The 22,088-nt window shown below is 38.3% G+C and overlaps 1 protein-coding gene across 3 annotated transcripts in view; it reads left to right on the top strand.

Annotated features, from left to right (window-relative positions):
- Positions 1–22,088, top strand: part of LOC135221922 (serine/threonine-protein kinase/endoribonuclease IRE1-like) — a gene marked incomplete at its 3' end in the record, with an annotated part of 223,076 nt that overhangs the window by 102,912 nt on the left and 98,076 nt on the right. For all 3 annotated transcript variants that reach the window (XM_064259948.1, XM_064259946.1, XM_064259947.1), the window contains 3 exon segments: positions 1,327–1,461; positions 6,606–6,732; positions 9,361–9,557. In XM_064259948.1, coding sequence (XP_064116018.1) covers positions 1,327–1,461; positions 6,606–6,732; positions 9,361–9,557 — 459 coding nt within the window.

The raw sequence follows: 22,088 nt of genomic DNA on the forward strand, positions 1-22,088 counted from the left end.
TGCTAAATTCATTCAATCTTATGACACATAATATTAGGACTCATGTGGAGTTAGGCTGGCGTTCACTCAAAACCTGTTTACATACTTCCTCATATGATCATGTCCATCCAGTAAGGTTAATGTACTAGAAGTACAGTGGGTCCCCACTAGATCCAGATAGCAGTTGCACCTTTAGTTAATCGCAGGTTTTTCTGTGGAACTTGTCTCCAGATGTATCTTGGAAAATTCACTAATTCACTCATTTTTGAAAGAGCAGTATTCACTAATTACTGTATTTTCATTTTATTTTTATAACTAAATACATTTTTATGATAAAAAATTTCTTATTAATTTTCAAATTATTAGTATTAATGTAAACCTCAGCAAAATATCAGTCAAATGTTAAATTAGAATCTCTCAATATTATTGTAATATGTTGTATATAAAAAGATTATCAGCCCCCCCCTCTCTCTCTCTCTCTCTCTCTCTCTCTCTCTCTCGCTCTCTCTCTTTCGTCTTCTTCTCTCCTCTTCTCTCTCTCTTTCTTTCTCTATCTCTCTCTCTCTCTCTCTCTCTCTCTCTCTCTCTTCTCTCTCTGATGGACTGCATTTGATGAAGGGCTTTTGGAAGCAGGCCAACACAAGGCTTGTAGCTTGATACTTCTCTCTCTCTCTCTCTCTCTCTCTCTCTCTCTCTCTCTCTCTCTCTGATGACATGCTATTTGCTGAAGGGTTTGGAAGCAGCCAATCACAAAGCTTGTAGCTTGATACTTCTCTCTCTCTCTCTCTCTCTCTCTCTCTCTCTCTCTCTCTCTCTCTCTCTCTCTCTCTCTCTCTCTCTCTCTCTTTCTTTCTTTCTTTTTTTCTGCTGCCACCAAAGGATACTCATAGAATGTGAGAAATGGATAGATAGATAGATATGCATATGTAACATGTACTATCTTTTTTATGATAAATAATTGATATAATAAATTTTACACAGCCCTAGTGCCCCTCATCTAACTAGGTACTTTAGGTGTCTGATCAACTAAGTAACAAAACCGGATTAAGTAACATAGACCCTTTAATGTAATTTTCTCTTGAGCATTCAGAATATCCCCAGCTAGGAGTGATTCCATTAATTTCTAGCCTAAACTAAACTGTATATTCTACGCTTATTCAGGTTAAGAGATTTATTCAAAGATTTACACATACTTATTTTCTGTCTGTATTTCTTTTTAAGAGGACTGAATGGTTTGGGATTTTTGTTGACCCTGAAAATGGGGTAGTTTTAATGAATTGCATTGTGTGAAAAATAATTCTTTTTTTTTTATACTTGCTCCTCATTACAGTATTTGATATTTTGCAGATCTTGTACACTATACTTCAACTGGAGAAGGTTCTGTCTTGACAATTGATCAGACAGGTTCTTTACAGGGTTCCTTTGCTCTGGACTCTAGAATTGGATCACCCTTAGTGGCAATGTACCAGTTAAGTCCTAATGGTAAGGAAAAATTTATGCATTGCATAGTGTTTGTTATAGAATAATTTTAAACATGGTATTATATTAAAATTTTTTGAAATTTGAAAAGTCTCATTGATGTCCTGCTTTTTCATAATCTATGAAATCAGTTTGTATTCTGTAACTGTAATATAATGGACAACATTGCATAGAAGTTGTGAGTAATATATTATTTTTTTTCTATCATAAGTAATAGAAATTTACATTTGTTAGAAAGACTGTCTTAAGAGGTTATTTATACTATTATTATCACAATATACAAATCTCATTATACAGCATTTTATATATGTCTAGTCTGCAACTGGTGGAGGGAGTCAGTCGTGTCAATTTGTAAAATTACCAGTGAGGTAACAATGTTCGTTACTGAGCGAGAGCAACCATCTCTCATGCATGGGAAATTTCCCTTATCTTTCGTACAATTTTTTGTTTTCCCTGTTTAATTGTACACGTATCACAGCATCTTATCTTACTTAGGGTACATGAATTTTTTGCTTTGAGCCAATCATATTTTGCCCAGTTTGTCCAGCTTTTTCAAAGTTTTCAGTTCAGCTTTTATTCCTGTAACTCAATAAGTTCTAACAGATTATAAAGTATATTTAATGAGTGTATATTTAAGAATACTATATTCAAGTTTACATTGAATTTAAGTTTATATTTTAAGAATAATAAATTGAATTTTAAATGTGGGTTGACCGTAGCTGCCCTGATTGAAAGTTGAAATATCAAATACTTCACATAAAACAACTATCACAATTTGTGTTTTGGCTATCATCCTAGGTTACTCACCAAGTAATTTTAACCCTTAAACGCCTATTGGACGTATTTTACATCGACATAATTTGTCTTTTGGGTGCCGACCGGACGTAATTTACGTCGACATAAAAAAGTTTTTTTTTAAATTCGCGGAAAAATACTTATAGGCCTACCAGCCAAAAACTTTTGAATCATGCGCCTTGGGGGATGCTGGGAGTTCACGGATCAAGGTGTTGTTTTGTTTACAATCGTTACACAGGCGCGCAAGCGGGAATTTCTTTCTTATCGCACTAAAAAGTATCAGTGACACATCTCGGAAATTATTTCGTCACTTTGACATCATTTTTGCACCATTTTAAATTAACCGTTACATGGAGTATTATATATGAAAATATGCGCATTTTCATGTAGAATACAACTAAAAAATACTCATGATTGTAGCTTTTATCAGTTTTGAAATATTTTCATATAAATAACGATAAGTGCCAAAATTTCAACCTTTGGTCAACTGACTCTCCTGAAATGGGTCGAAAAACGCAATTGTAAACTAAAACTCTTATATTTTAGTAATATTCAATCATTTACCTTCATTTTGCAACAAATTGAAAGTCTCTAGCACAATATTTTGATTTATGGTGAATTTATGAAAAAAACTACTTCCTTATGTCCGCGCAGTAACTCTTCCGAAAAAATCATACATGCCATTGTCGTAATGTTTGCACCATTTTAAATTAGCCGTTACATAAAGTTTTATTTATGGAAATGTGCGCAATTTCATGCACAATACAACTAAAAACAACCCATGGTTGTAGCTTTTATCAGTTTTGAAATATTTTCATATAAATAACGATAAGTGCCAAAATTTCAACCTTCAGTCAACTTTGACTACCGAAATGGTCGAAAACACAATTTTAAGCTAAAAACTCTTATATTCTAGTAATATTCAATCATTTACCTTCATTTTGCAACAAATTAGAAGTCTCTAGCACAATATTTCGATTTATGGAAAAAAAAAATTTCCTTATGTCCGCGCGGTAACTCTTCCGAAAAAATCATACGTACGTGCGATTGTCGTAATGTTTGCACCATTTTAAATTAGCCATTACATAAAGTTTTATATATGAAAATGTGCGCAATTTCTTTCAAAATACAATAAAAATAATTGAAGGTTGTAGCTTTTCTCATTTTCAAAATATGCATATAAATTACGATAAATAGGAAAAAAACCACATTCGGTCAACTTTGACTCTACGAAATGGTCGAAAAAAACCGCAATTGTAAGCTAAAACTCTTACAGTCTAGTATATTCAGTCATTTATCTTCATTTTGAAACAAATTTGAAGTCTCTAGCACAATATTTAGATTTATGGTGAATTTTAAAAAAAAACTTTCCTTCCCTTTGCGCGCGGATTGTCCGCCGCAAATCTCCGAAATGCGTACGTTGCACTCTTGGAATATTTGCTCCGTTTCTAGAATACACAAAAATAATTGAAGGTTGTAGCTTTTCTCATTTTTGAAATATTTGCATATAAATAATATATATATAAAAAATTCAACATTCGGTCAACTTTAACTCGTCCGAAATGGTCGAAAACTGCAATTGTAAGCTAAAACTCTTACAGTATAGTAATATTCAATCATTTATCTTCATTTTGAAACAAATTGGAAGTCTCTAGAAAAATATTTAGATTTATGGTGAATTTTTGAAAAAAAAAATTTTTTTACATCCACACGTTACGAATTCATGCATCATTTTGTGATAATATTTTCTCTGTGTTGCTTTGATCGTTTTACAATGTGTTATATACCAAAATTATTGCAATTTATTGTACAATACAAGCAAAACAAAATTAACTCGTTAGCTTTAAGCGTTTTGCTAACAGCACGATTTGAATACAATTATATATGAAATTTGTTTTCGTGCTATCATATATCGCATTATTTATATATGATAATGATATTTTTTTCATTTCTGATGGTTGCATACTAAACTTCAGGCAATGACACAAAAAGGAGCCAAAATGAACTCTTAATCTTGAAAACTAAGTGCGCTGTGATTTTTTGAAAAAAAAAATATTTTTTTCCGCTTCGGCGCTCACTCCGAGACCCCCTAGGCATATGGGAGACGATTTTTATTATACCCCTTAGGCGTTTAAGGGTTAATTAACTTATTCATGTTTTTCAGTATTTACAAAAATTTTAAATTGTATTTTGTTTGAATTACTTTCTTTCTTGATGTTTTAGTTGCTGTCGTAACAATCCCATTTTACAGTCCAACCTCTTAAATACAGGAACCTTGCGATCAGGACACTGCACCACTGCAGAAAATCCCGGAATATAGAATGCATCCCTAAAAAATGAAGCCCCACTGTAAACGTAACCTTGCAAGCTAATTCCAAATACAGTAGTGCCTCAGGATACGAAATTAATCCATTCCGAAGCGGCCTTGGTAACCTGATTTTTTCGTATCTTGAACTACGTTTTACATGTAAATTGTCTAATTCGTTCCAAGCCCTACAAAAACACCACAGCAAATTTTATAATAAAGCTAAATTGACCAATAAACAATGAAATACGTACAACAATTTGGACCATTCAATACTTAACATAACCTTTATTGTAGTACGTACCTGTAAATAAAGTGTATTAGTGTACATGGTACAAGAAATACTTTACATACATGTATGTAGATATGTAGTAAAATGTGGAACCTTACCTTTCGAGTGAGGCGATCTCCGAAAGTGGCAACAGAGGAGGAGGACAAATGGCAGAAAACATGAACACTTAACTTTATGAAACACATTAAAAAATGGCAGAAAACATTAACACTAAACTTTACGAAGCACATGTTTTGATGCAAAGTTTTGACTTGGTAGAGCCTTCTCAAGTGGAATATTTTTTTAAAATAGAGTTATTCATTGAAACTTTATATCAAAAGCATACTTAATTTACACATTTTTTGTTACTATCAATTATTGTTATAACAAAAGAGACATGGCAATTTTTTTTTGTTTGGAAATTGTAAACAATACGTGGCACTACTCTCATGGCCGTGCAATGAGCCAGTGGCAGCAGATTCAAAATCAAGCCGAACCACAGGAGTTCCAGGACCACAGAATGCTGGTTTTAAGAGGTTCAACAATATTTACAATAGCTGTTTTGTGTAAAATAAATTGTCCCAGGTGTTTCATTACCTTTACAAAGAGAGAAAGAAAACAGCAATCGCCAGTAGTCCTGCATATGTATGAGTCAGTTCTCTTATCTCCTGCTGCTTTGTTTCATGATTTTTCCATCTACCCCAAACCATTATGTAATGAATGTGTGAACAGAGAATAAGGCTCACATTTAAGAAATGCTTGTTGTTTCCTTATATTGGGTTGAGGTAGAATAGTCCATGTATCCCACCTCCTGTCACTGTCAAATCAGCTATGTAATTACTTGGTAATTACTTAAGTAAAAATAATGTAGAAAATAATATGAGACTCCCCTCCTCCCCACACATGGATCATTAGTCATAAACAAATTGAAGTACCTGGCTCAGTCGTTCCTCTTCTTCCCGAAAGTAGGTGGGACTAGTTACCTATAGCCAAAACAAAGAAGAATTGCTACCGCGAATTCTGAATTTTAGCTGCCGGTGCTAGACACTGTTTAGCTATGTAATTACTTGGGAAGTATATGTGAAATTTTATTTTACCATAAAATGTCATTGTTTACATCATGGCTGTATCTTTTCCATACAGCCATTTTATTTTGTGAAAGCATGCCCAGTAAGTTTTAAATGATCAAAATGGAAGTATTCTCATTCTGAAAAATAATAACTGAATTACATCTGGGTAGGGCCAAGACCTTTGTTAGGGTATTGTATGGGTGAGTAGTACTCGTGATATACAACATTGGAAATCCACTGGGTTATTGTATTGAAATAATTTTGAGTATGGGTAGCAGTTTACTGTGATATTACAAAATTCTGGCTTTTTCTGCCCTCATTATATTGTGTTTCTCAGTTTTTTTAAAAATAGTTGTGTTTTGATATGTCAAGAATTTATGAAGGAAATTTAAGTATTACAAAATTTCTGTAACATTATTTTATGCCGAGTTCTTAGTGTGTAGCCATTTTGATTAGTGGAATAACAGAAAGGAAGTCATAGATGAAAACTAAGTCTTAATTGCCTTGGATGCCAGCTTAAATAATGTCAAATATGCTCGTTCAGCTAAATTTTCCTTGAAACTGCAGATTTGTCACAAACCTGAGAGTGACACCATTGTCATTTTAGGTTGAATGTTATAACAAAAAGCCTGGTAACATGTTACTTGCATTGTTTTGACTTAGCATAAATTACTCAACCCATTCTATCTTTTCTGTATCTTTACAGGTGGTTTACTGTCTGTACCAACAACAACTGTAGCTTCTCAAACACTTCATCATTTTACTGAAGAATTCATGCAACTGTCACACCATAATAAAGATGATTCTGACAGTCTTCTTGTTAAAAAATTAAGGTATTTTACTGATTGTCATATTTGTTATAGAGTATATTTTCATTGGACATACTATTTTATTTAGAAAAGGATTTCTAACTAAGTCTTAAAGGCATATACGTATATCATGATTTTAACCTTTGATATATCTCATAGAAATTTAAATAGTAAAAAATAATTTAATAGTGTCCTGTTTTTGTGTTTTTATTTTCACCAATGCCTAAACAACTTTTTGGCTAGGAACTAACAGTGAATTAACCTGAGCCATAATAACTCCACTTTGTTAGTTACTTTGTCAGAATACTTTCAATATATGTTTGGCAATTGTTCTTTTTCTTAAGATCATTTAATTTTACAGCGTAAGTAACAGTTTTTAATTCTTAATACGAGGACTAAATATTAAAACACTGGTGAGATTACACACGCAACAGATTTAAAACAAACTGGAAACTAAATGGGCTTTAAAAGGACGGAAGCAAAGCACGTCCTCTCTTAAAGGTGGTAAGAAAAGGACTAACAGGATCACGAGTTAAAGAGGGGTATGTGGGTGGCTCCACCTGACTCGTGACCAAGCACAGATGCCAATAGTCCCTTGCGTACACAATTTTTTAACTTTACCGGTTTCCAGCTGGCGCTAAGTTTTTTACCCTAATGTTAAGACCCCAGGGTTTTGTTGTTACTAATGCAAAATACAAATTGATAAAAATTTTGTCATATTATGAAATTTTAAATTGATCAGGCAGTTAAATTTTCAAATATTTGTTGCCTGGATTGAGCTCTAATTAACCAAGAGAGGAAAATACGTATAGAAATCTCTCAACCGCAAGGTTACCTTTGATTGGAAAAATAACTTATGTCATTAATAGTGGGAGTTTTCCTGGCTTGTAATGAAGTTATAGAGTACAGGAAATGTTTTATCTGTTTTTATTATTTACTGAGATAGTTTTTTTCCTTTCCATTTACATGAAATATATGTAGATATTTCTTGATATTCTCCATACTAAGTACCTGTTTATGTCCAGTACTTCAGTAGTGTTAATTGCTTTTACAGATATAGAAGCCATTTTTATACATGGTAAAACATCAACCATATCTATTATTAATGATTAAAAACTCATCTTCTTGTGTTGGATGAAGACCTCATGTTTGAGTTTAAGTACATCTACAGTCCCCTTATATGCTAATAGATAACTTTAACATTATAATGACAAGTTATCTTAATACATCTCTTAAGGATGTGTAGCAACTTTTTATATTTTTGAGGCCAAAACTTTTCAGCTGATATTCCTCTTGTCATTCTGAGCTATATGTCACCTAATTTGCTCCTACAAACACTAGAGTTGAAGGAGTTCCTCTCGAGTTTGTTCCTTTTTTATGGTTTGCATGCAGTCTTCTAAATTCTTGGCATTATATCCATTTTCTTAAATGTATTTTCAACTAAAAGTTAAAATTATAGGATATAATAGTCTACCATTTGAACGGAAACATAGTATGTATGTATTATAGATAGCAATAAAACATGCCAGTGTCAGACTTACCAGTGTTCTTTAAAGTTTTTGGAAAGTTGAGGTCCTAAGTACCTACACATAAGACATGAAATCTAGTTGATTGCTTCCTTAGAGCCAGGACAATGGTCAAGAGTCTTTATTTTCTCAGATGGTTTTGCCAGTTATTACCTTTGGACTAAGTTGACTGTTGTGCTGTGATAGAGACACCAATGAATTGGATCTCTATTTAAGTTTTATAAGTGATAGGGTAGCCACATAATTATTGCCCTTGCAAAGTAAATAGCATATTATGGAGGTAATACAACTTTTGCTGTAATTATTTTCTCCTTCACAAAAGAAAATTAAATGAATGCAGGCCATTACAAAGTATAGTATGAATAAATTCTAGATAATATTGTACTAAACTCATTTTCCATGATTCACTGTTCAGACAAGGTAGCCAAGTCTGCAGTATGTAGTAACTAGAGGTAAAGTAAAAAAATAAATAAAAACCCATAAACGACTGTGAAATGCTGAAACATTGTAATGTATCAGTGGCAGGGTTTATAAGAAATAAATAACAAATTCAAAGAGATTATATCCAAAATAGGGCTGTGGCAACAACAATTCAAGAGACATATTGAAGTGGTATTAAACCCTCTGAGAATTTCGGTTGCTCAGGAATCAAAACATTTGATTAGAGAATACAATATAATGTTAATTTTAAAGCATACTGTATTTTATGTGATTAGCCAAATTTCCATCTCTATGATTCACAAGGTTTACTGTGCATCCTAAAGGTGGAAGGTTATGTTTTTCATTGGGCCAACCCGACCCTAGAGGGATCATTCCTTGACAGTACATAATCAGGACAGCTGTTTCAACAATTAAGGGATACAGGTACTTGTGCTTTCGGGGAAAGAAGTTGGTCAGAGTTTTGCCTTCTTATAAAGTTTCAGTTATTGGCTTTCTAGTTGTTCTTCTATATGTATTACTTCCAACACTTCCATTTTGGCCCGGGGGCCTGGGCTTTTGCCCTAAATATCATACATCCATCCAAAACTTCCAATTTAAGGCTAATTATGATTGATGACTTTGAGCAGTTTTTAAAAAAAAAATTTGTTTTATTAATCACTAATTTGATCTGGGTTTTCTTTCCAAGTCCAACTATATATATTGGAGAATGCAGTTCTGGTGTTTATGCAGTCCCAACCTTAGTTGATGAAACTACTGTGACCATTTCTCGCAAGGGATCAAGGTTACTTTTAGGAGGCCCTCCTGGATCTCAAGGCACAATAGCTCGGACATCCATGACACCCAAAGACCATGAAGAAAAAAATCCAGAGGTTTTGTTATTAGGTATGTAATTAAATATGTTGATCTCTGTGAGGTAAAAAAAGTTTTGAGTGATGCAAATAATTGACCAATGAATAAGAGTGGTGGGCCTCTCCGTATTCGTGTTCTCCAGATTCACTGATTTGCGGATTTCTCTCGGGACCTATCTACCCATTACTTGTGGGAAACTCGCCTATTCGGGCCTTTTTCCGGTTTTCCGACGAAAATAATAACTAAATAGTTGTTTTATTTTAACGTTTATTTTTCATGACTAAATACATTTTCGTAATACAAAAGGATTTTACTAATTTTCAAAATATTAATATTGATTAAATACTGTATTATTAAGTTTAATAAGATTAAATGATATCACTAAAAATAATAATTTTTTTTTTCTCTCTCTCTCTCTCTCTCTCTCTCTCTCTCTCTCTCTCCTCTCTCTCTCTCTCTCTCTCTCTCTCTCTCTCTCTCTCTCTCTCTCTCTCTCTCTCTCTCTCTCTTACAGAGATTAGTGTTTTTTTGTATGATAGATAAATGATTTACTATTTTCAAATATTAATATTAGTGTAAACAACAAAAAATGATGTAAGAATGAAGGAAATCCCAGTCTTCTCTCTCTAACTTCAGGTACTAAAACTCCAATATATCAAGTTATGTGACCGGAGGGGGAGGAGCAGTTGTGTTGTTGCCACTAAGTGTTCATGTCATTTCTCTCTCTCTCTCTCTCTCTCTCTCTCTCTCTCTCGTCTCTCTCTCTCTCTCTCTCTCTCTCACTGAGTATGAGATAATTTTTATGGTACATGCATGTAATAAGTTTATTATTAATATTTTCCATAATAATACTATAATATGTATGATATTAAAACTATAACTGTAATTACAAAATTCATATATGAGTATTTTGAATACAATCTCTCTCTCTCTCTCTCTCTCTCTCTCTCTCTCTCTCTCGCTCTCTCTCTCTCTCTCTTTTACTAAGATGAAAGAATTTTTATGTAATATGTTATTTGATATTTTCAGTTGTTAATAATAATAATGATAGCAATAATAATGATAATAATAACAATAATAAAACTGTAATTACAAAATTCGTATGTGATAGTATTTTAGAGATAAAAATAACCTTTCCATTTCACCTACGTAAGGATAACTCCTCTCTCTTACTGAGGTGAGAGAATTTTTATGGTAAGTAAGATGTATGTGTTTATTAACCCTTAAAACGCCTCAGGGGTATAATAAAAATTGTCTCCCGTATGCCGAGGGGGTCTCGGAGTGAGCGCCGAAGCGAAAAAAATATTTTATATTTTTTTCAAAAAATCACAGCGCGCTTAGTTTTCAGATTAAGAGTTCATTTTTGGCTCCTTTTTTTGTCATTGCCTGAAGTTTAGTATGCAACATATGACAGCACGAAAAAAAAATTTCATATATAATTGTATTCAAATCGCGCTGTGAGAAAAACGGTTAAAGCTAAGGAGTTAATTTTTTTCGTTGTATTGTACACTAAATTGCAATCATTTTGGTATATACACATTGTAAAATAATCAAAGCAAACAGAGAAATACTATTACAAAACGATGCATGAATTCGTAACGTGTGGGCGTAAAAAAATGTTTTTTTTCAAATATTCACCATAAAAGGGATTTTGACGTAAGGAAAAATCTATTTCTGGGCGATTGGCTCGTGTCGCCAGCGAAATATCCTTTAATCTATTATTTCTAGGGTAAATGTACTAACACATACCAGAGAATAAATAAATAAAGAAAAAAGGTCAGTATAACTGACTCGCTCACCCTCCAAGAGGTGTCGGTATGAAGCACTATGGCGGAGTGAGACCACTACCACGAGCCAAATGCCAATAGAACCCCCCTCCCCCACTCCAAAATCCCTCCAAGAGGAGAGCCGACCCACAGAGTGGGCAGCAACTACTACTACTACTCCATCCCATGCTGCCGACTGCTGCGCCTCTGGTGGCCATCCTGAAGTTAGCAGACAATCTTGGGCGATGGGATGGGTAGGGCGGGCGGGATTTCGCTGGGCGACACGAGCAATCGCCCAGAAATAGATTTTTCCTTACGTCAAAATCCCTTTCTGGGCTCAGCTGTGTCGCTGCGCGAAATCGTACAGAGAAATAGCACAAGATTGTAAACAAAATTAATAAAATAAAAGAAGGTCTCAAATAAAAGGTAAAATAAAATTGAAAGAATATAATTGCTAATAAGGATACATATACACAATGATACAAAATAGAAATATTGCTTAAATTACACTTAATTCTAATAATATTTCTTAACTTAAGGTAATTTACATATATACAGGGGTAATAAGGCATATATGTGCAAAAATGGTATCTGTGTAAAGCTATGTATCAGAAATCCAGAGCAATTAACATAATAAGTTGAACAAAACAAACTCAACAATATAATATATAAAGGAATGTATATAACTTAATATACAAAACCCGTAACCATTACAAATAAGATGTATCCCCTAGCATAAAAATAAGGGGATGACATCCAAGAGATCAAAATCCATAATCAATTGTGAGTGCCCCTAGCAAAAAAATAAGGGACACCCACTACACCATCAACAAAGCAGCTAAGACACAAGGTGACCGTAGATGAACAAGGCAGGAATAGACGAACTGTTGGGTGAGGCAGGTAGAAAGGAGGACTGGTTCTTCTACTAAAGATTAGGTGGAGTTCTGGGAAACTCTATTGTTAACCCGCTGCTACTGCTGAAAATTTCAGAGCTTCCAAGGACTTTAAGTAATGACGTTTGAACACTGTCGGCGATTTCCATCCAGTATACTTTTTCAACTCATCGAAGTTCATATGTTGGAAATAGTTAATTGAGGTGGCTACTGCCCTGACATCATGTGCTTTTGGGAAAGAGTCAGGATTGGCCTGTTTAATGAAGTACAGGATTTGTTGCCTGATGCCTTTAATAGCTTAAAGTAACCACCTTTTTCTCTCTTAAAGAGAGGACCCGATGGGAGGATGAGGAGGTCCTAGACAGAAAGGCTCGTAAGGTTGAAACTGGGCAAAGAGATACAAATCTTGTGGAAGGGGTAGAACCTTCCATGGTTCCCACCTCATCAAAGGATCTTCATTCTTAGCTATAAAGCTACGTTCCGGAGAAAGTAGCACTGTGGGAAGGAACTGGATATGATCCGGATCTCTGGATAAAGCCGACAGTTCTGAAATCCTAGCTTCCTGAGGCCAAGCTTAATAAAAATAGAGTTTTTCTTAAGAGCATTATAAACGAGCATGTGTCATTATTGGTTTCTGAAGCCAGCTTTAGAACATCGTTTAAGAACCATGATACTGACGTAGGCCTTACAGAAGGTCTAAGTCTAGCACACGCCTTGGGAATAGACGAGAAGTAGGAATCTGTCAAGTCTATGTTGAAACCAAATTGAAAAATCTTTTTCAAGGCTGACTTGTTTGTCGTAATCGTGCTAGCTGCTAAGCCTTTTTCAAATAAGGATCTGAAAAAGGATATAGCTGAATTGATTGTCATGATCCTAATATCTGATTCTCTCAGGAAGGTTGCTAACTTTTTGACAGCAGCATCATACTGTCTCAAAGTTGAATCTCTTTTATCGATTCCAAGAAGAGAATATTTTGCGGGTCAATATTCTCATCCCTTTGTTGCTGCAAACTTCATGAAATCCATAAGTTAGGGTTTTGAGAATCCCTGAGGAAGCGAACACAGTCTTCGTTTGTACTGACTGGGAGAGCCTGGGATTGGGAATCCGAAGAGGGCGAAGACCCAGTTCCAGAATTAGAGGGTACCAATTGCTCTTCGGCCAGTCTGGGGCTACTAGAGCCACTTGACCCTTGATGTCCTGAGTTTGTTTAACACCTTCATGAGAAGATTCACTGGAGGAAAGCCACTAAATCTTCTCCCAGTTGTTCCAGTCTAGAGCCAGGGGCGTCCGTGGCATAGGCCAGAGGGTCCAGGTTGGGGGCCACATAACATGGGAGTTTGTGGTTCGCTTGAGATGCGAAGAGATCCACCTGTAGACCTGGAACTCTCTGAAGAATCCATTGGAACGAACTGTTGTCCAGTGACCCATTCCGACTCTAGAGGTACTGATCGGGTATAGGCATCTGCTATGACGTTCCTCACTCCAGCTATATGAGTGAGGAGAGATGCCAACTGAACTTGTCCGCCAGGGAGAAGATGGCTACCATGACATGATTTAGATGACGTGATTTGGAGCCTCCTCTGTTTATACAATGTACTACCACTGCGCTGTCCAGGACTAGCTTTATGTGGGAGCACTTTGGCGGACGTAACCTTTTTAGAGTCAAGAACACTGCCATTGCTTCCAGTACGTTTATATGGAACTGACGGAACTGAGGTGACCACGTTCCTTGAACTTTCTTTGAACTGGGAATATCCTCCCCAACCGCTTAATGAAGCAGTCCGTGTGGATGGTGATCCCTGGTGGAGGAAACTGAAGGGGCAACTGACACCGACAAGTTCTTGACTTTCGCCCACGGCCGGAGTCGATTCTTTAGAATCAGAGGGACTGAGGATAATTTGTCCCTGGACCTGACATTTGCTCGTGAGCGCCAGATTCTGGTTAGGTCTTTCAGTTTGGCTTTCATTAGGATGTTCGTCACTGATGCAAACTGGAGTGAACCCAGGATCCTTTCCTGAGTTCTTCTTGACGCCAGTTTGTGACTCAGAAATTGCTTGACTGACTTCGCTATTTCCTTCCTCTTGGTTGATGGAATCGACAGAGTATGGGAGGATAGATTCCATTGAATGCCTAGCCACTGAAAGTTTGACTCTGGAGTGAGTCTTGACTTGGTCCTGTTTATCTTGAAGCCTAGATATTCCAGAACTGAATCACTTTCAGTGTTGCTCTGTTGCATTCCTCGACTGTTTGAAGCCCAGATCAACCAATCGTCGAGATACTCTACTACCATAACCCCTTGCGATCTTAGTTGTTGAACTACTACTTCCGCCAGCTTCGTAAACACCCTGGGTGCTACGTTGAGCCCGAAAGGAACTACCTTGAAGGAAAATGTCTGGTCTCCTATCTTGAAGCCAAGATACGGACGGAAGTGTCTTGCAATAGGGATATGATAGTAAGCGTCGGTAAGATCGATAGAGGTGGTGACGGCCCCACGGGGAAGTAAGGTCCGCACCTGCGAGATCGTGAGCATCTTGAACTTGTCGCAGCGAATGGCTAAGTTTAAGCGGACAAGTCTAAGATTACCCTTCTTTTTTGTGAGCCTTTCTTTGGCACGCTGAACAAGCGTCCTTGAAATTTTAACCTTTTGACTCTCGCTATACTGCTGTTTCTGAAGGAGATCCTCCGCATACTCCGTCAATTCCTTGGAAGGAAGTTGGCGGAAAGGTCTGGATGGGGGTGGGTTCGCTAACCAGCTCCAACCCAGGGCCTTTTGACACTATGCTCTGAGCCACTTGCTGAAGTTCCACCGGTGGCGAAGTGAAAAGCATCCTCCCTCCTACCTGAAGTTCCTTCATTGGTTCTGGTAGCCTCCTCGGCCTCCCCTGAAATGTTTTTCCCCTATTAAAGGGACCTCCCGATCCTCTCCCACGAAAGGATCGCTTACCTCTGCCTCCCTTACCCGAGCGGTCATACTTCTGTGAAGCTTGACCCTCGAAGACCTGGTTGTAGGCTGGAGAGAGGGCGTTAGAGGTGGAGGGCTGAGCTGAGGGGAGATAACATAATCGGCTGCGACTGAGCCTTTGAGGTGGAAGGTTGGCTGTTTGCACTAAGGGAACAGCCGGAACTTGCTGAGAGAAGCGTGGCTGCTTCTTCTGGTAGGGCTGGAAACGTCTAGGTTTCCTTTGAGCCTTACCCTTACCGGCTTGATCCATGTCGTCTCTTGGCCGTAAGACCCCAACGGTCTTTAAGGCTCTGGTTCAGTCTCGTAGCCTCTGACTGAACCTCCTTCACCATCGCTCCTGGGAAGAGGTCTGCTCCCCAGATGCTTGACGTAAGCAACTTATTCGGCTCGTGTCGAATTGTCGCTTCTTGTAGGACCATGTTTTCCTACAATTTCGTCCTGGCAGTGGCGAACTCAAACATATCCGACTGCACCGTTTGAGTCAAAGATTTGGTAAGAAGCTTGAAGAGTGGCTCCGACCCATAGGCAATGGTAGCCACCTCGGTCATAGCCATGGAATTTAATAGACCTGGCTAACGTGACTTGGCATCGAATTCTCCTGAATAAGGCTATCTGGAAGCCTAGGTAGCTTCTCACCAAACTGCTCCATAGCACAGTCTGGTTTGAGTTTGCCAGCTGAGAAGGTGTTAGGTAAATCTTCCCACAATTCACCGGCTGAAGGAAGTAAAGGAGATGTAGGATCTGCTTCCTTCAGTTGAGGCATGGAATCCCCCTTCTGGGCTGCTGGAATAGTAGTTGTCGCGATCTTTGTCAAGAAAGGGAGCGGGGTACTCTCTTCCATCGTAAAGATCGTAAACGGACTCTTAAAGGGTTGGATTTTCGTGTTGGAACAATCCATGTCCTCTAGACACCTGAGCCATTCTCTCTGAGCCTGGTCACGTGAATAGAGGACTGTCTCCTTTGGTACTTTATCATCCCGAGTCATGGCTGAGGCGGTGAGCCTGGCGTAGCCGATGAACGGAGGCTGAAGGTCTTCCGGGTAGAACTCGAAGTCCTCAATCCTCCGAGTTCCACATTCCGGGATAGAGATAAGCCCGTCCTGGAAGGGGGCGTATGACGCTACTCTCCAAGGGTTGTTCATTGAGAACGGAGGTAGAGAGTCATACGGGGGTAGCTGGGCTCCACCTGTGTTGAAAGGTGGAGGAGAGGCTAGAGGAGCTTGGCTCAGTCCCGGGCTATAATGTTGTCCTGAGAGGTAATCCTATCAGACAACCGAGAGATCATTTGTTCCATGCTATTTTTCAGAGACCCAACCAGATCGCCCACTTGTTGTAACAGACCAGCGTTGGAGTCCAAAGCCGGAGCTGCTGCGGAGGTGGAAGGGTGGCTCTGAATCGGAACCAAGGGTAGCGGAACTGACGACTCCGCTGGAGTGTGAGATCTCTCCCTGGAGGATCTACTCCTCGAAGACTTAGAGCCGGACCCAGAAGCTTTAGATCTCTCTGCTCCGGGGTTTTTAGCCGGAGACTTACGAGAAGAAGATGACGCCGAAGCCGTCTTCTTAGACGACGACGACGTCTTCGTCAAGGTTTTCACTGTTTGACCCTTGACCTTGGGTCTAACTGAAGCGTCAGGAGAAGTATACAGTTCATTACCTGTAAAGCCTTGGAAGGATGGAGAGGTTGCAGGGGTAGAAGAACCAGTTGCACCCAAGGGCATCCCTTGGGTGTCCAACGTACCTACCTCGACCAACAGGTCGTCTACACCTACCATAGGTTCCACATTGATATCAAGCGTCGCGACTTCCGAGGAGATGTCCTGGCCTTGGTCCGTCAACGAGGCAGCCAGCTGTTGCTGGATGAAAGCGATAGTCGGGGCCGCCTCTGCTGGGTCGACGTAGCCTGTAGCCTTGCCTCCGGGGAAGATTAGTACCGCCAACCTCTTCTCAAGGATGTAGGGCATACCCTTGGCGGCGTTCTTCCCAAAACCGCCGACCCAGGCCCGCAGGGTTGCCAGTGCGGTATCCCTCACAGCCGGGGCCTGGAAGAGAAGGTATTGATTAGATTTTAAGAATAACTTAAAACTAAAACCAATTTAAAGCTTAACTTAAAATTTTATAGGGGCTATAAGACCCCCTGAATTTTATCTTAAGTTAAGTTAGCACTATAACAAATGAGGACCAGTTACCGGAGTTGGAATACTTACCCCGTCTAAGAGCTGGCTCACCAGATCGTAACAGATGGTACACGTCTCGTGGTACCAGACCTGGATGTCCCCGTGCGGAGTCGCGCATGGAGCATGGGACCAGGCAAAACTTCGTGTCCACATGGGTTCCTGAAGTGTGGCGGCGCATCCTGGATGCTCACAGTTGGTGGTCTGTAAGTGAAAAGACACATGAGTATCTTAAAGACTATCACTTACAGGCTAAATGACAGAAGAACTCCGTTGCATGCCGGAGCTCGGAAAAAATTTGGGCATAACCCCTCCCTTATCGCCTGAATAGGCTATAACCCCGGAGAGATCCGGTGAGACAGGTAAGGGAGGGGGGGGGGTGGTTTAAGGTACTTAAGATAAACTTACTAGTTTAACATAAAAGATCTTAAACCTAAAAACTCGAACGTACCGGACTAAGTCCCGTGCGTGGCGGAGTGTTGTAACTCAGCGAACGGAGTGGTTAGAAGGGACCAACTGTATGCTCCGGTCCACCCTGCTGGGTGGAGTAGCACCTTTCCGCTGGATGCCAGGTCTCCGGTGGTAAGGAGCCCTAGTAAGGTGGGAAAGAGCGAGAGACATACAGACTCGGGCTAGTAACGGAGCGACGGGGTAGCAACGGAGGGGGGAAAGGCCAGTCCCCCCCCACCTTACCATCCGGCCGGACCGAGAAGCCGGAGAGGTCGAGTCCAGTCTGGGTCTGTCCGTCCCTCTACTCCTCCGCCTGGGGGGAGAAAGGGAGGCAGGCTCGGGTATGCGGAGCGAGCATGGGTAGACCGACCCACCCCCCCCCGACTCTATAGAAGAGCGGGAGGGGGGGAAGGTGACTGGACAGGCGTCTGGCTGCCTCGTGATCACGTAGTGACCACGGGGCGGTAAGAACCAAACAAAAGACAACTAAGCCTAGAAACATAACCAACTGATCAGAGAGATGCTATCGGGAAGCAACCGAACTGAAGAGCGGTAGCATATAGGCCCTATGGGCCATAACCTAGGCTAAGCAAGCCAGACGCCTAACTAACCTAAACAAATATCATATAAATAAATCAAATGAATAATAATGAAAGAAAGAAAACAACATAGTAGGAGAAAAAATCCAGGAGTGTACGGACTAACCCAAGGCAAGGTCTACCACTCAAGCTAGCCGAGGCCGATACTAAGAGCCGTGGCTAGGGTCTGGATGGAAGGAGCCTACATAAGGTAAAAGACATGCATGCATGACAAAACCGTGTAGACCGTACCCTAAACAAAGCGGATAATAGAAATAGAGCGTACTTAAGTAAGGGGATGTTCTGGGTATGGGCGACCAAGAACGAACCCACCACGAGGCAGAACCATGCTGCCATGCTTCCGACCTAGAGTTTCGTATTTATACCTAAAAAACGGCAAATACGGGCTCAGGGCCGGAAAAAACCAAAATAGCATAAACACTGAGTACTTAACTTAGCTGCTGCGATGGCTGCAAGCTCCATGGTAAATAAATCCAAAGAAAAGGGCACAAAACCACCGAGTAAAAAAGGGCACGTGTGAATCGTGTGCGCTAACTGAAAAGGATGGCCACCAGAGGCGCAGCAGTCGCAGCATGGGATGGAGTAGTAGTAGTAGTTGCTGCCCACTCTGTGGGTCGGCTCTCCTCATGGATGGGATTTTGGAGTGGGGGAGTTCTATTGGCATTTGGCTCGTGGTAGTGGTCTCACTCGCCATAGTGTTCATACCGACACCCTCTTGGAGGGTGAGCGAGTCAGTTATACTGACCTTTTTTCTTTATTTATTTATTCTCTGGTATGTGTTAGTACATTTACCCTAGAAATAATAGATTAAAGGATATTTCGCGCAGCAACACGAGCTGAGCCCAGAAATCTAAATATTGTTCTAGAGACTTCCAATTTGTTTCAAAATGAAGATAAATAATTGAATATTACTATACTGTAAGAGTTTCATCTTACAATTGCAGTTTCCGACCATTTCGGACAAGTTAAAGTTGACCGAATGTCGAATTTTTTAAATATTTTTTATATGCAAATATTTAAAAAATGAGAAAAGCTGCAACCTTCAATTATTTTTTTTTGTATTCTACATCAAATTTTGCACATTTTCATATATAAAACTCTATGAAATCCCTAATATGAAATGGAGCAAATATTCCGAGAGTGTGACATACACATTTCGGAGATTTACGGCGGAGAATCCGCGCGTGGAGGGAAGGAAAGTTTTTTTTTTAAACTACACAATAAATCTAAATATTGTGCTAGAGACTTCGAATTTGTTTCAAAATGAAGATAAAGGACTGAATATTACTAGACTGTAAGAGTTTTAGCTTACAATTGCGTTTTTTGACCATTTCGGTAGAGTCAAAGTTGACCGAATGTGTTTTTTTTTCTATTTATTGTGATTTATATGCAAATATTTCGAAAATGAGAAAAGCTACAACCTTCAATTATTTTATTGTTGTATTCTAAATGAAATTGCGCACATTTTCATATATAAAACTTTATGTAACAGGTAATTCAAAATGGTGCAAACATTACGACAATCGCACGTATGATTTTTTCGGAAGAGTTACCGCGCGGACGTAAGGAAAATGTTTTTTTTTTCATAAATTCACCATAAATCAAAATATTGTGCTAGAGACTTCTAATTTGTTGCAAAATGAAGGTAATTGATTGAATATTACCAGAATATAAGAGTTTTAGCTTACAATTGTGTTTTTCGACCATTTTGGTAGAGTCAAAGTTGACCAAAGGTTGAAGTTTTGGCACTTATCGTTATTTATATGAAAATATTTCAAAACTGATAAAAGCTACAACCATGGGTTGTTTTTAGTTGTATTGTGCATGAAATTGCGCACATTTCCATATATAAAACTTTATGCAACGGCTAATTTAAAATGGTGCAAACATTACGACAATGGCATGTATGATTTTTACGGAAGAGTTACTGCGCGGACATAAGGAAGAAGTTTTTTTCATAAATTCACCATAAATGAAAATATTGTGCTAGAGACTTCCAATTTGTTGCAAAATGAAGGTAAATGATTGAATATTACTAAAATATAAGAGTTTTAGCTTACAATTGCATTTTTTGACCATTTCGGTAGAGTCAAAGTTGACTGAAGGTTGAAATTTTGGCACTTATCGTTATTTATATGAAAATATTTCAAAACTGATAAAAGCTACAGTCATGAGTATTTTTTGTTGTATTCTACATGAAATTGCACACATTTTCATATATAATACTCCATGTAACGGCTAATTTAAAATGGTGCAAAAATTATGTTAAAGTGATGAAATAATTTCTGAGATGTGTCACTGATACTTTTTAGTGTGATAAGAAAGAAATTCCCGCTTGTACGCCTACGTAACGATTGTAAACAAAACAACACCTTGATCCATCAACTCCCAGCATCCCCCAAGGCGTGTGATTCAAAAGGTTTTGGGCTGGTAGGCCTATAAATATTTTTCCGCCAATTTTTAAAAATCTTTTCTATGTCGACGTAAAATACATCCAATCAGCACCCAACAGACAATTCATCTCAACGTAAAATATGTCCAATAGGCGTTTAAGGGTTAATATTTTCAAATAATAATAATAGTAATAATAATGATAATAATAATAATATAACTGTAATTTCAAATGAAAATTATTCTTCCCTTCGTCTTTCTCTGAATCAATTTCCCTACCTTCTCTCAGCTCCAGAGACACTCGGAGCTCGGGACAGGAATGTGACAGGAGGGGAATAGTGACATATAATGGTCAAGGATTTTAATGGTTTTTATGCAATTCCTCTCTCTCTCTCTCTCTCTCTCTCTCTCTCTCTCTCTCTCTCTCTCTCTCTCTCTCTCTCTCTCTCTCTCTCTCTCTCTCTCTCTCTCACTGAGATGAGATCATTTTTATGGTACATGCATGTAATAAGTTTATTATTAATATTTTCCAATAATAATACTATAATATGTATGATATTAAAACTATAACTGTAATTACAAAATTCATATATGAGTATTTTAAATACAATAATCTTTCCATTTCACTCTTTTAAATACTGTAAGGACAATCTCTCTCTCTCTCTCTCTCTCTCTCTCTCTCTCTCTCTCTCTCTCTCTCTCTCTCTCTCTCTCTCTCTCTCTCTCTCTCTCTCTCTCTCTCTCAGCAAAAGAATTGATAGACAGACAAACAGATTGTTCAGTCCTCTCTTTCTCTTTTCTCTGGAAAAGATATGTATTTATGGGAGGGGAAGAAGTGTTGCCTACAGAAGTTCATTTCAATCTTTTGATATTATAAGGAGTTATTCTCTCTCTCTCTCTCTCTCTCTCTCTCTCTCTCTCTCTCTCTCTCTCTCTCTCTCTCTCTCTCTCTCTCTCTGTTATTGACTGTTTATATATTTTTAATGGTAAAATGTTTCAGATGACTTTGAAATGATATTAATAATACCAATTCAATGGTATATTTGATGTAGGATGATACTTTAAGTATACATTTGGTATTTGAACTTTCAAGATAGGCAGATATAAGCATTTTTAGAGAGGAGTTCTAACTATTCGTGGGTTTGCGCTTTTCATGGGGGTGTCTGGTACCCATCCCCCGTGAATACGGGGGGAACACTGTATCGCAAGTCTAATTAATGTTATGTCAGACCATTTCATGCTGTTTCTGTAATTTCAAAATGTTTTTGGGTTTATTAAATACTTTTTAGCTACTAAAGGTAAATTTATTATTGTAGTGGACAGAGTGTATG

Source organism: Macrobrachium nipponense, chromosome 3, assembly GCF_015104395.2.
Source record: "Macrobrachium nipponense isolate FS-2020 chromosome 3, ASM1510439v2, whole genome shotgun sequence".
Classification (NCBI taxonomy): Eukaryota; Metazoa; Arthropoda; class Malacostraca; order Decapoda; family Palaemonidae; genus Macrobrachium; species Macrobrachium nipponense.